At 37.5% G+C, this 15184-nt stretch overlaps 1 protein-coding gene across 1 annotated transcript; it reads right to left on the bottom strand.

The window, feature by feature from the left end:
• Positions 1–11862: 11862 nt before the first annotated feature.
• Positions 11863–14875, bottom strand: LOC149814432 (hydroxyproline O-arabinosyltransferase NOD3-like). The gene is made up of 8 exons (XM_089989742.1): positions 14462–14875; positions 14209–14276; positions 13901–14102; positions 13605–13702; positions 13431–13500; positions 13234–13305; positions 12883–12993; positions 11863–11979 (listed from the first exon to the last, which is right to left on the bottom strand). The coding sequence occupies exons 1-8, from the start codon at positions 14873–14875 to the stop codon at positions 11881–11883; spliced, it is 1134 nt and encodes a 377-aa protein (XP_089845868.1). The 3' UTR covers positions 11863–11880.
• Between the last annotated feature and the right edge of the window lie 309 nt (positions 14876–15184).

Raw genomic sequence — 15184 nt, 5'->3', positions numbered from 1 at the left:
AAAACTGTAAATTCTCATGACATAAAATTAGCCGGCTCCAAGTGGTAGAAATGTTGGCAATAGATAAGGACACGTGTTGAATCCATGTGCAGGGTCACTATCAAAAGAAGTTGCGACAATGATATCCATGTGGGTATACGTTGGGTCATGTAAGGCTGGTTGATCGTGTCCTCAACCTGGAGTTTTACCTTCCTGGTAGGCGTGACCCAGTGTCCCTTTTAATGCAGGTATGACGATAGAGATGATGGAATCTTGCCATAGAAATTTCTATGCAAACACAAACTACAAGGAAGACAGTCTTTAGTGGGGAGTTCAGTTTCACTCATCCCCTGCCATCCCCGATCTTCATACCTCTCTTATGAATCTTATGATGCAAGTTGTTTTGATCAAATCTGATCTTGTGGACAATATGACCGATTTAATAAGAATTGACCTTTGGATTGTATTTTTTAATGAAAACTATGTTTTTTTAAATAACAAAAATTGTATTTTGTGAACTGTTGATTTTTGAATCGCCAAAAAAAGCTGATCCACAAGTCCAATTCCGACGATTTAAATGTCGTTCTTCACTAAATGAACGATGTAGATCACATCTATGGAGTTCATTTGATCAAAACAACTTAAATAGATCAAATCCCAAGGAGGGGTATGCAGATAGGGATGCCTTTGAGAATAGGTTGTTAAGGAAACCAACTCGTCCAAGTCACCAAGTGAGTCAATATCAAAAGACTATCTCAAATGATAACCGTTGGATCCAATGCAACGTCCAGCTTGTCAAATGAGGTTGTTTCCCAACAACCTCATCCAGACTTCAGGAAACAAAAGAGAAAGTAAACCTCCTGGAGTCTTATCCTGTCATTCTTTTCACTACAAAAATTTTTTTTTTACTGGCGCAATAGTTGCACCAGTAAACGCCGCGTCGGTAAACGTTTTACTGGCGCAGGAATTAAGCCAATTATCGATTTTCACTAGAACAAGTAGTGCGCCAGTGAATTCTGTGTTTGAAAAAAGAAACAATTCTGAAGTCAGGCCTGTCTTTTTGAGGCATTGCACTATAAGAAAAATGTTAATTAGCGACAGAAATTTATGAGGGATTTTTTTCGTTGAAAATTTGCGACGGATTAGCTAGAGAAAACTAGTCGTCGCCAAAATGTGAATTAGTGGCGGACAAATTCCGTCGCGAATTAACGACAGATTCTCAATGAAAAAAATTTGTCTCAAGTTTTGTCGCAACTTTGCGACGGATGAGCGGCAAAATTTTTTCGTCGCAAAATCCGTCGCTAATTAGCGACAGAATTTGTCCGTCGCTAAGTTTCGATTTAAACTGGCTCATCTTGGGCGCAAAATTTTCTCTCTTATTACCCCAAATCGGCTTCCCCGTTCGAACGTCAGCCTCCTCTCCTACGACCACAACTCCATGAGTGCCAGAAGCATGTCCTTCTGCTGCTTTATCTCCTCGAGAGACCCCTTGAGCGTGTCGTAGATGCCCACCTTCTTCCACCCGTCGCCGAAGTGCTGCTCTAGGCGGTCGAAGCACGAGAAGAGAGGGCATCTCGTGAATCTGCAAACACTCCCCGTACACAAAAGAGGGCGTCTTGGTGGATCAAATCTCTCTTTCTCAAATTCTATTAGGGTTTTATTTTCTCCATTTTCTTCTTTGAATTTGCCCTTGTTATTGTTCGGTTAATCTAGTGTGTTTGATGTTGCAGAGGAATCTCATCAGTCCACTCCCACCAGAATAAGAAGAGGTTAAATGGATCGACAGCCTCTTCATTCCGCATTTCAACCTGCATTGCTCCTTACCATATTCCTCTTCAAAGAAGAGAAAGAGAACGAAATGTGTTGATGGTGTGTTGGTGCAGAGTACGAATTTGGATGAGCAGGGAAACTTGTCAAGCTCACCTGATTCATTGGTAGGTACTGTGTCAAAGAAGAGGAAGAGAACAAAGAGTGGTAGTGAGGATGTCAACCATAGTCCGGTTTCACTGGGAATTAACATGAGTGCCACTAGGAAGAGTGGGGAGAAAAGCACAAAGAAAGTGAGATTTTATATGAAGAATAGCTTGGTTTGGAAGCCACACAGTCCCTTGCCTCCGCAAAGCTTGCGGCTGCCTCCATCAACGATGCCGAGAGGCAATGCTCTCAAGAAAGGGATACCTCCTGGACCAATTCGTGTAATAAAGGAGTCTCCCAAGTCTAAGAAAATGAAGCAGAGGACGAGTTCAGTCAAGAAGAGTAGGAAAGTGCCAAAGAGTGTTTCATCGACCGTCAAACGAATATGGAAATTATAGAGAAACTTCCATGATAATTGTTCCAAGTGATATAGCACTTGAGAGTTTTTTTCCACCAAATGTATCTTGCTCCTGTTGAGGGTTTAGCTGTTTAACTATATTTTTCCTTCTTTTCCTTGATTTGCATTGCATGTGGTATGGGAATGACTGATGTTGTTTCTATTGTTACTGTAGACTTGAAATGATGCTTGTGATGCAGATGGATTCCTTGTTGATTATTCTTTTAACATGTGCAATCATTTGGATTTTCCTTAATATCATCAATTTATAGTTTGTAGTTTTTGTTTTTAATTCACAGTATTATCCGTTGAGCCACTGACTTCTGCTATTGAGTTCTATTTTTTCCTGATTTGGCAGGAGAACTCCCTATTATCATATGAAGTTGTGCCCCAATATTTTAGCTCATTATAGTTATGGAAAAGTTGTTCTTAATTTTGTTCTTTAGATATGTTGTGCAATCTATTTAGGCTTTTGTTTCTGTTCTTTGATTGCAAAATCGAAGAAGCTTGGTTCAAGGAATTCAGACGTTTCTGAATCAAATATTAGTTGCAGTTTTATCAATGGAGCTTCATAACATAGTTTAAAGAGCTACTTGTTAGGGTCCATTGCAACATCATGATATTTCTTGTTTATGTTCATTGTGCAGAAATTCTTTGGCAACAGAAGTTGTCATTTGGTATAAACATTAATATCTGATGTTTATGGGTGGTTGGTCTTATTCAATATTTTGAAGTTGGTCACTGTACTAGTGGTTTAAAGAAAACAAGTCTAGAGTTTTCAAAAATCAAAATTTTGAACAATGGCAGAAGTACCACAAAATATGACAGCCAAAGTTTTGTGTTGTTTTCCCTATCGTGTTTATGTATACTATCTCCATGTGGCTCGTAGTCTTCAGACTATGGCGTCCCTTTTGCAAATTTGTCAAGAAGCGGCTATCTCATTCAGAAGTGAAGAATCGGTATCTCAATTACAATTCAAACACAGGTTATGCAAGAGTTTTGTAGCAAGTTTGCTTAGTTCCATCAGTCTCTGGTTTAAGGAGATTTTCTGCTTGAAGACCATTCTTTTCAGAGCATAAGTACTTTTATGCATTATCTTGAACAAAGTTGAACTTGATGACAATGTTAAAAAATAATACTTAGTACTTCATTTTATGTATTTGGAGTTTGGACATAAGTTTCTTTTCTTGTCAAATATATCAGATGATTAGATTCATGATTTGTTTGTTTATATTTTGAAAAATGGTAAGAGTTTTGGGTTTCTAATATGATATGTTCAAGCTCTCAACTATTGATTGCCTTATACCATACTTCTGCAAGAAGTCCTAGCTCCACCATACAAAAATGGTAAGAGTTTATTTGAACTTTGTGATACAAAAGTGATAAACCTCAAGGGATGACCCTCTTGCTTCGCTCGGGTCACAGGTAGACCATTCTTTGTTGATGGAAACACAATTACATGTTTTGAAGTCCCTCTCTCATTTACTACTGGTTATGTGGATGAATTTTAGAGCTGGAACTCTTGAGATTGCCTAGCACTAGTCTTTTGAGAACCACTGCAAGGCTGTTAGGGTGAGTTTTCTGGATCAGCCATGCCTGATGATGAAACAGAGAAATCAAGCGAACAGAGCCTGTATCTTGCCATTAGCGTGTACACCTCGGCTTGAGGAGTGCCTCGCCTCGAGGCGTGCACCTCAAGGCGTATGAGGCACACGCTTCATGGTTCTTTTTTTATTTTATTTTTAAAATTTTGCGACGGATTAGCGACGGATAATATTTCATCACTAATTTAGCGACGGATAATATTCTGTCGCTAATTTAGCGATGAAATTAGAGACAAAATATAATCCGTCGCAAACCCAAAGTAGTGCTTATTTAGCGACGAACTCGCGATGAATCATGTCCGTCGCTAATCCGTCGCAAATTAGTGACAGATCAGTTATGGCGCTAATTAGCGACCAGGATTATGCAACAGACACTATCCGTCGCTAATTCGTTGCTAAATTTGTTTAGCGACGGATAGCATCCATCGCTAATTCACATTTTTTTGTAGTGTTGGTTAATGCTCATTTACTCAAAAAGATGAATAATTGAATACCAAACCATCAATTACAAAACAATTAGAAATTATTATTGGCTCCTTTAATCATTTACTAAAAAATAATTGGCTCAAACTGAACCATCAATTACAATAAACAAATTATCATATATCTTAGAATAAACCCAGAAGATGTTTACAGAAACAAGACTAATTAAATACAAATTTAAGTGAACTAAGAGAATGATAAAATCAACACTCGAGCACAAAAAGTACTGACAGTTTAAAAAATTAAGTTTATGGCATAATAACCAGGATATCTACTTTATGCTACAACTAGGGATGGTAAATGAGACAGATGAGCTGACATTGACACTAATAGGCAACTGCTCTACACTTTAAAACATAATTGTGCATCTGTTACTCATGCTTGACTCAGTAACCTTCACAAGCAGCTTGTGGCTTGGCTTGTAATATCCTTGTATGTGATTTCCTATTGTCTTGCATATGAATCTAGACTTTTTCTAGATATGTATTGTATCCAAATTATTCATTATTAATAGAAAGTCTTTGATATCTTGGTGGAAAAGAGAGAAAATCAGAGTTTTTAAGTTTGATAGCTCTTCTTCCATGGTATCAAAGGTGAGCTACGTACCCTTCCATAGGTCTTCACCTATGTCAGTGTACATATGCTCTAAGTCTGCTTTGCAAGGCATCAATGGCTGATGCAAAGCTCATTTTCACTCCTCTAAGCTCCAGCACTAACTTATCACATGAAGACTGTTATTTTATGATGTCTCTTTGTATCACATCATTATTGGAGATTTACAATACCTCACCATCACTGGATCTAACCTGACGTTGCATTTGTCATTATTGCATCAGCTCAGTACTGCTTTCTGGTCTACTGTTAAACGCATCTTGCGCTATATTAAGAATACCCTTCATCATGGTCTTTAATTTAGGCGCTTCCCTACAACTCAGTGCTTATTCAGATGCAGACTGGGCTGCTTGCCCTGATGATAAAAAATTTACAAGATTTTTCATTTTCCTAGGTCTTAATATCACTTTCTGGTCCTCTCGCAAGCAGAAAACAATGTCTCGTTCTAGAATGAAGGTTGAGTACAAATCCCTAGCATGTGCTACTTCTGATCTCCTCTGGCTCAAATCTTTACTCCAGGAGCTCAGATTCATGGCTTCAGCCCAGTCCTGCCTCCCGAAACAGTTAATTTTTTTTTTTTAAAGCCCAGCCCTGATTCCATATGAAATAGATTTTTATCCATTTTTGTAGCCCAGTCCTGGCCCAGCCCTGACTGCAGCAAATAGTTTGATTTGTCCATATGAAATAGATTTTTATTAATAATTGTAGCCATTTTTTATTTTATCTCAAAAAAAAATTCCTCCCGAAACAGTTAAAAAAAAATTGTTTTTTTAAAAGCCCAGCCCTGCCTTCCGAAACAGTTAAAAAAAAAAATTTAAAGCCCAACCTTGATTCCATGTGAAATAGATTTTTATCCATTTTTGTAGCCCAGTCCTATCCCAGCCCTGACTGCAGCAAATAGTTTGATTTGTCCATATGAAATAGATTTTTATTAATAGTTGTAGCCATTTTTTATTTTATCTAAAAAAAAATTGCCCCCCCCCCATGTTTTTCATGCTCTCACCAAATATATGAAAATTAATTTTCACTTGTTTGGGACAATGTTGGCAAATGGCACATTTAGGTTAAATTTATGCTCTCAGCTGACCAACTACCAGATGGGATCACCAAACCACTTCCGTTTGCTAGATTGCTCTTATTCATGACAAGCTCAAAGTGTGGAACCCCACGTTGAGCTTGCAGTGGCGTATTAAGGAAACCGACTCTATATATCTCAAATGATAACGTTGGAGCCCATGCAACGTGTAGCTCGTCAAATGAGATTGCTTCCCAACAACCTCATGCAGCGTCCACTCCTATCATCAATCTCATCAAATGAGGTCAACAACCTCATCGAGACTTCAGGAAACAAAAGAGGAAGTAAACATCTTTGAGTCTTATCCTCTCGTCTCCTTGTAATTGATAAAAATCCGGGGTACATCAGCTCATATTGTGCACAACCAATCATCAGTTATATTCAATCCTTACCACAAGTGAGATGTGCAGTTGGGATTGAATATAACCAATCCTTACCACAGGTCCACAACCAATTATCTTAGTTGGGAACTTTATGAGTGGTGCTCGAGTGCATCTCCATCAAGTGAGATGTGCAGTTGGGATTGAATATAACCAATGAATGGATTATATAGAATATGAGCTGATCTGCCCCGATAAAAATCTTGCGCATGTGGATAGACCATGCATTAATAAGACAAAGGTAGCTTCACTGTAGTTCCCATTCCTAGTCAGAAAGATATGCAGCTATAAACGAGGGATTAAGTGGAACAGAATTGATAGGGTGGTAGAGTTGTGGAAACACTTGCTTATTCCATATTTTGGATCTTAGCTTCATGGAGCAATATGCTACTGTTTAAACATGAAACAATCCAAATCTTAGATCAAAAGACTATGTATGAATGATGAGAGGGTGTTCGGGGGTCCGAATGAGCGCCACGTATGTAAGCACATGGGACTCATATTCTCGTGTGTGTCAGCATCACTTAGCATCGAAGACCGGTGTGGTTGCAAAGACTTAAGTACCCTTTCTTGCTATTCTTGCCATGAAACGACGGTTTGAGAAAATGACAAAAATGTCTTTCATTCAAAAAAAGGGAAACAACGGTTCAAAAAAAGGATAAAAATGTCCTTCATCCAAAAAGTCGAGGATGATGTTGACTCTTCAAAGTCTAAACAACGAAACGAATCTGAAGCGCTCTTTTTTTTTCTGTTTGAACTTTTCATCGTCATCTTCTTCTTCTTCCTTCTTTGTGAAACACTGTAAAACCCTCTTTGTCTCTCTCTAGAGAAGAAATTAAGGGAGGCAAAGAGTCGGCGATCCGATGGTGATCGTCATCCTCTTTCTGCTAGCAGTAGCGAGAATGCTGCCCTCATCCAACGGGCAACCGACTGCGGCGGCCCCTCCTCCGCCTTCGAGGGACACCTACAATGAAATCTTTCTTCAGTACACCTACAACGGAGTCTTTCAAAGTACAATCCGTCTACCCCTTATGTCGGCAATACTTCCGATCAGGGCTATGCCTTCTAGGCCACCCTGACGTTGCTCAACACGGGTGTCGGGAATGGCACGTTCCTCTCCGGCTTCCCCATCACGGACCTCAAGACTGCCATCGGGACGGCTGGCGACTACAACCTTATCACGACGAAGATCGTGCTCAAGGGGGTGGTGTTCAGCATCGCGATTTACGAAAATTGCGTAGCACAAAAAAATGGCAAATCACAAAATCGAGTAGCGATTTATGAAAACCATGTAGCAAAAAAATAAATAAATGGCAAATCGCTATGTGATTTTCGTAAATCGCTATATCGAGTAGCGATTTACAAAAATCGCGTAGCGAAAAAAATGGCAAATCGCTAAATCGAGTAGCAATTTACGAAAATCACATAGCAAAAAAAATAGAAAATCGTTAAATCAAGTGGCGATTTACAAAAATCGCGTAGCAAAAAAAAACAGAAAATCGCCAAAAAAGGTGTTACGAAAACCTCGAGCAAGAAACAACCGAAGGAAACATATGAGCACCATGATCAAACAAAACACTTTATTGCTCTTTTTCGACAGTTACAAGAGGGAGAGAAAAGAAAGAATTTATACAAGGGCCAAAAAAAAGTTCGACAGATGGAGGGTTGAGATTGGTCTAACCCTCTTCTCAAAAAAAAGTTTTCAAGTATGATCATTGACTTCCTTTAGTCATGTTAAGACTCACAAATTTGGTAATCTAAAAGAATGTTATTATTTCTATTCTTTTCTATTTTTGTTTTTCCTAGTATTTATAGAGATTCTACCGTGGGATCCATGCAGAATCCCAATGGCTGCAATTACCAAGGTAGAGACTAGGGCAAAATCACTCATCACTTGGTTAGCAGTCGAAAATATTGATTTAATATTTATCTTGGCTAATTAAGAAGTATTCATATTTTTAGAACTAGAAATTAAGGCATTAATTGGTCAGAGTAATTAAATTAGTGTTTATTTGTTAATTAATCACAATTAATGATAAATTATATCTAATTAACCTTAAGTAAATAATTACATTTGAATTATTCATTAAACTATGAATTTAAATTAAGAATTTTTTTATTAAAGTGTTATTGTAGAGTTTGGATTTAATTTGAATTTGGATCAGATCCAACTAGAAGATCCAAAGTAAAAGTTTTATGATTTAGAATTCCTAAAAATAAAATAAGAACCAATATGAAAATTTCACGCCGGGGGGAGCCCCAGAACCCCCCTCCTATAAGGGCAAAAACTCTGAATCAAGCTCCACAAGTCATCAAGTTGAACCATGTTACAGTTAGTGTGCAGGTCAGTCGGTGCTTGATGGAGCAGTGTAGAATCGTTTGTTGGATGTGCACAGAGGCAGAAAGAGAAGGAAGAGAGAGAGAGGGTTGATGTTCATGACCTTCTTCATGGGGGATTCCTTTCTCGGATAATCCTGCAGTGTAGGGATTAGGTCTTAAATAACCATCATTGGAGTACTTAAGTCTTTGCAACCGCACCGGACTCCGACGCTAACTGATGCTGACAAACATGGGGATGCGAGCTGCATGTGCTTACATACATGGCGCTCATTGGGACCCCCGAACACGAGATGTAGCTAACGGCTGTCTTCGGGGGGAGGGGGAACATATAACTTGTTTCGATGAATGACATGAACTGTCTAAACAATAATTCTGAAACGGTTATCAACACCTTGTTTGCTGATGGGATTCATTTTACATTTAATCATAGCTGTCCAACCAACAGCAAAGAATAATTCATATTCTCATCTGCAATTATACTAGTCCTAATCATCCAGATGCATCAGTTGGGCAGTTAAGATCAACATAAATCCTCTGACATCACATGTCCAAGGATAAGATATTTTTTAAATTCTGATGGGTAATCTAAAAAAACCCTGGCCATTTTATTAACATTTTAACTGTCAATATTGTGGTCCATCCTGTCCATCTAAAAGATGGACAACAGAATCAATCTAGGACATCACTGTTGTCCTAGATGGACGGCAAAGGCACAGTGTTATTATATGTGATAACCACTATTTGACTATGGCACATGTAGATAAAGGAGTTTCTCCGAATTCTCCCTGTAATTGAATGAAAATTATGGCAGGACTCCATCATATATTTCAAGACTGCAGTTTGGTTTTGGATGCAAAACAGTGACTGTCACAATGGGATCACCACTAGTGGTAGATTTGGTTCCACCATCAGAGCTATAAACGGCCAGCAGGAATGCAATGGAAGAAACGCCGGCCAAGTTGAGAGCCGGGTCGGATACTATACAAGGTTTTGCGGCCAATTTGGGGTGGACCCTGGGCCAAACATTTATTGTTAGCTTAGTCTTGGCCTAACCAGGCTATGAATAAGTTTGTAAGCAACACTAGAAGGGTATCTGTAACGACTCTCTGATGGGCCGGCATCCAAGGAGAGGTATACATGTTCTCCATAAATAAAGAGCTTGAAATGCGTCTGAGGTCTATTATATTTGTAAACTTTGTTATGCAAATTTGCAATGCAAGCCTGTGTTTGAAAGTACTATAGAACAATATAATTCATTTGCAATGTTTGATCTTTCTCATAACATGTTAATTGAAAAATGCCAAGTTTGAGCAGCAAGTTAGAATCTACTCAAAATTCACTTTAAAGGGGTGCATTTGAGCTTTGTTCATAACATGAACAGTTTGCAGTCTGTCAAAAATTAAGTTCCCTGTGGATCTTGACAAGCCAAGATCTGAAGGTGGTGGTGCAAGTTAATAAAACCAGAGTAAGTTGGGCAAAGGAAACAAGAAAGGAAAACACCTCAAGATTTTTATGGTAGCTGAGCCTTTTTCTATAATTGATTTGGTTCACCTTATTTAAAGAATGCTTCGTCCTTGAGTGAAGCGGACGGCATAGGTAGGTCTGTGCTGCTTTTATTTGTAACTATCAATTGAAGCTGTGGTTATTTAGAGCGAACGTTTGAATAATAAGCAACTCTATGCTTAAATGTTGATTGAAGTAGGATCTAATTTTTTCTGGATCCTAGAATCTTATTTGTTATTATGAAATGAAGCTGAAAATAATTATATTTTTGATGAGACAAGGATTTGTTTGCCATCTGTTTCTGAGCATCTGAATGTGTAAAGGGTAAGGTCGACATGGCAAAAGTAGCCTACAGCACTTTTAGTCTGTTGGGACTTTGAAGTAGGATCATAACCCTTCATAAAGTCATTATTTCTCTCTTCTTGATGTCACAGATTGCTAGACCAACTCTTCATCACTTAAGATGATTTCTTTGTTGGTTAGTATCAACTCATCTGGCAAAGTGCCCTGTAGCCTGTCGAACTATTTATAACTGCATTGTTACATGTAGACATAACAATCAAATGTAATATTTTTGGTCTCCCCAAAATGCACATCAAGCTTGGTTCTATTCCTATGTGTGAATTTTAAGAGGTTTCACTTACAATATTGAACATCCACACCAGAAACCCTCATTTATTCATATTGTCGCTATAATTTGTAAATTGTGTGTGGTCATTTTGTTGGAACAGGATTCATACAAGTAACGATCCAGAAACGCATTTGGCAACACAGTCACAGCTTATTCTTGGGATTTTCTTGTGAAGGGAAAATAACATGATGAATTTACAATATTTTCCTTGGAAAAATATATGAAAAATTGTGTAGGCAAGTGGCTAGATATTTGACAATAGTCAGCGATCAGGTTCCACAGACAAATGGATTGTGGTAACTTTCAAAACAGCAAAATGTTTTGTTCATTCAATAATATTACAAATTAAAACATTTGAAAAGTGATTATAAAATATTCGCTTATAAGTAAGCTGTGAGTTACACTCCTGCCAAGATCATGATGTGAGCATATAGTGCAATAGTTATAAACATAAAGCAAGTGGTTCCTCAATTGACAGCATGATTCTGATCATTGTTCTTAGGCAAAGGATAAACACTTCGAATTTTCTCGTCACTCAGTCGTCCCACCGACCAAGGATGCTTTCTGGTAAAATGAATAATGAACAATTTTCTAGGGAAGACAATTCTTAATGACATTTTTGTAGAAAATGAATTGGAGTAATGGTTGTCAATGTGCTTTTTCATATGACTCGATGACAACAAAAAGGGCTGCTTGGTTCAAAGAATCCTATTTTACAAATATATGTTTAGATAGAATCTTGAACAAGGAGAAAACTTGTTGTTGTTGTAGTTATCTGAATTAAGGTCTCCAATTTGGTTAATAAAAAAATGAGATTAGAAACATTTCTAATCCTTTACTGCATCTGAAGATCCTAACATCAGACAGCCCTTTTACATTTTTATTTATGATCTTACATGATTTCAACAAATCAGGATCCATGGCTTGTATACTACTTCTATTTGGTGGAAAATTCTGCTAAATTAATATTTTTGTTCCCAGATTCTCCTCAACAACCATTTTTCATATTGCCAATCAGAGATATTAGCTGTAGCCTCATTCAGCATCTTTATCAGTGTCACCTATGAAATTTTTTCACAAAAGAAAAAGACAAAAGAAGCAAACAATCATTAGATAGAGAGATAAAGCTATGTGAATTAGTGCATAAGTTGCCCTGTCCAAGAAAAAAATGTTATTTAAATCTAGTATGAAATTTAACCTAAATTAGCTTATCAAAATAATTAAGCTAAATTAACATTCTGAAAATGTTCGTCAAACAAGATTTTCTTACTTGAATTGGAAAATGATATAATGTTGTTTCAGCTCATAACTTTTTACAAAATTCATGATCCAAAACAGCACTCAATAGACATTTAAATTCCTTGTCTTCACACAACCTACAAATTGTAACACCTATTACTACAATAGAATTTCAACATATAAACAATGAATACATTGAAATTCTTCTCATGAAAGTTAGTAGAAAATTATTCCTGTACAATTTAGCGGATGAAATTAGTAATAGAAATATATAAAGAATCAGTGTAATCCTTCAGCCAGGAAAAGATGAATGAAACATTGCTCAGGGCACATTTGCTTGACTTGTCAATGTGAAAATGAATCATGTGATTTGAAATCACAGGACCAACACAGTGATTTTGAATCTCAGAAGATGTGAGTAAAGAACCGAAAATATCCATTACTCACTGGTCCACACATTTGCTTCAATGTGAGAATATGCGGCAAATTTGAATCCTTCTCTCACAACTGCGAGAGTGATTCTCATTTGGGGCCAAGTAAATGTGCCCTTAGAGTAGCTTTGGTTTGAAGTTGTTTATACACAATATGGTAACATAAGGTCGAGTTGCTTGGGACTGGTAGAGGACAAGAAACCCAGAAACGGTAATTTATTTGCTGAATCCTATTTTAATTTCTAAATTAAGATAAAATCAGATAACTTTCAAGAAAGAAAAAACACAACATACCACACTTTCAGGAACTCCAGGAGGTGGCAAAGGCAATTTTTTTGGAGGACCATAGCGATAGAATCTTTTATCAAATTGCCAATCTGCCTTTTTTCCATATGTCAGCTCTCCCTGAATAAGCAAAAGTTCATCAAACTGAATGAAAGACATGTCAAACTAATACCAAGAACATGTATGAATTCCAATTCTGGCACCATAAGACAAGCAATTACAAGTCCATTATTTCACAATATAAAGCACCCAATGATTGCAATTCATAAGCAAACTTACAGAAAGACAGCCAGCCAGTCAATCATAAAACACATTTTAACTTGCTTCAAACAGGAAAACATAAAAGCATAGTGATATTACCTTCATATTATAGGAACAGTCATAAGTATAATGTATAATGAACGTTTTATTGACCTCCAAATCCCAAGGTGGCTGAAAAAATCAAGTGTAAATCCTCCTTAACCCTTGCTTCCAAATGTGACCATCAAATGAATATTCACGTTCATAAACTATGGCCATATCTAAGTTGAAATTGAAACTTGGATAATGGTAAAAACCTGTATCATAAAATCTTTCCGAAGAATATGCCGCACACCATGCAAGCTAGATGCTACAGCATAAGCATACCTGTGTTCAATAAGAAACAGTAGACCAATTGAGCAACAAACATGATCAGGTGCAAAATATTGAACCATTACAGGAAGTGCAGAAGAGAAAAAAGGTTTCCGTACATTTCCAGAATCCATCCAAAAGCTTTGTCAGTCTCTTCATCATCCTTCATTCTCAGTGAAACATTCATCCAAGTAGGGGCAATATTTTCCAGTTGAGACTGAAATAGCCAACCAGCTTAGCGCCTCTAACAAAATCACTTTTCAGAGTTTAAAATATCAAACATAAGGGTGAAGTAAACAATGGTGGACTGAATCCACAACCAATACTAGCATTGGTAATAATGTGATAATATCAATAAGCAACAACCATAAGGGTAAAAATAACTTTTAGCCATAGTATAAGAAAGAAAGGTCACCTTCTTGATGATTACAGGAGAGTTGCCAACAGGATCTATATTTGTTACCGGCCCCTTCTCTTCTGGGTAGAACTTCCGAATCAGCTTTTCATTCTCCTTTGGCTTGATGTAGGAAAATGGAAACGCTGCCGGCGAATCACCTCTTGCTAAGTTTGGCAATGGAGTCACAAATATATGATCAGGCTCTGCCATCATTATGTAGCTGCAGTTTGCATGGTCCAGATGAAAGAACAGACAACCATCATTTAGTTATAAACTTGGAAGAAACAAATAATGGAAAGATGGAGACACATTAAGCAAACTCTTACTCCTCCTCAATTGGTGCCTTCTGCAGCCATTGCACAAATGCCCATGGTCTGTTTAACACAATATAGCCCTACCAAATCACCATTTCAAGCAGCAAGACACTCAATTCAAGTGTGCAGACCCTGAGATTCTATTTCAAATCCAATATCAATCCAGAAAAGCACAACCAGATTCATACGCTGCCAGAAAATTATTGCAGCCTTGCAGGACATGAACTCAAAAACATGAAAAAAGAAAAGCTTGCCTAATGCTTACCCTGTCCTGACCTGGTGGGAAAGGATCAACTACGAAAGTCGGGATCTCGTCCATCAGATTATCAGGCCTCCTCGAATGCAGAACTCTTGTGAATCCTCCCATTGCAGACCCGGGACGATCCTTCATCTTCTTATACCAATAGTACATTACCTTACACTGCCATTGGCTGTAAGGCAAATCATCAGCCGTAACTGCCACATGAAATGGCTCCCTCGAATTCTCAAAATTCTTCTCCGAATCTGGCTTCCTAGTGATGGCAGTGATAAACTTCATTGGCCATCCATCATTCACACCATCTAAACTGTTACCTGCTTCTTGCCTTCTATGGTGGATCACCACACTGATCATGTTATAAGAAGCAAAGAAGAAGAATAGCACCACCATCGCTAGCAGAAACGTCGAGAAACGTCCCATGCTTCCTATTACAGGCATTCTAGTTGGATATACTATAAGCAATATTATCAATCGAGTAATTAAATATAGATTGAAATAATTATAGTAACGAGATACACCATACACTTTTATAAATGATTCACATGACATGTTAGTGTTCTAAATTAGAATATATTATCATGAATAATCAATGAAATATCTACGCTTATATAGATGAATCAAATTTCAAATAATAGCAATTAGAAACAAATATATGATTATAGTCAACAATCATAAATATGATTATCAAGTTTATTAAAATAAGCAACCGAATATGCCAAAACAGAAACC

The sequence above is a fragment of the Nuphar pumila genome, chromosome 15, assembly GCF_984573655.1.
Source record: "Nuphar pumila chromosome 15, dmNupPumi1.hap1.1, whole genome shotgun sequence".
NCBI classification, from domain to species: Eukaryota; Viridiplantae; Streptophyta; class Magnoliopsida; order Nymphaeales; family Nymphaeaceae; genus Nuphar; species Nuphar pumila.
This window is presented reverse-complemented; position numbering and strand designations above follow the sequence as displayed.

What these genes read in the sequence shown, in the direction of transcription:
- LOC149814432 (XM_089989742.1), bottom strand. Translation starts at nt 14,875, where the DNA reads ATGGGACGTTTCTCGACGTTTCTGCTAGCGATGGTGGTGCTATTCTTC. An exon ending in AAGGCACCAATTGAGGAGGA is followed by an intron (nt 14,103 to 14,208) that starts GTAAGAGTTTGC and finishes TGCAAACTGCAG; the next exon opens with CTACATAATGATGGCAGAGC. An exon ending in CTGGAGTTCCTGAAAGTGTG is followed by an intron (nt 11,980 to 12,882) that starts GTATGTTGTGTT and finishes AAAATTTCATAG; the next exon opens with GTGACACTGATAAAGATGCT.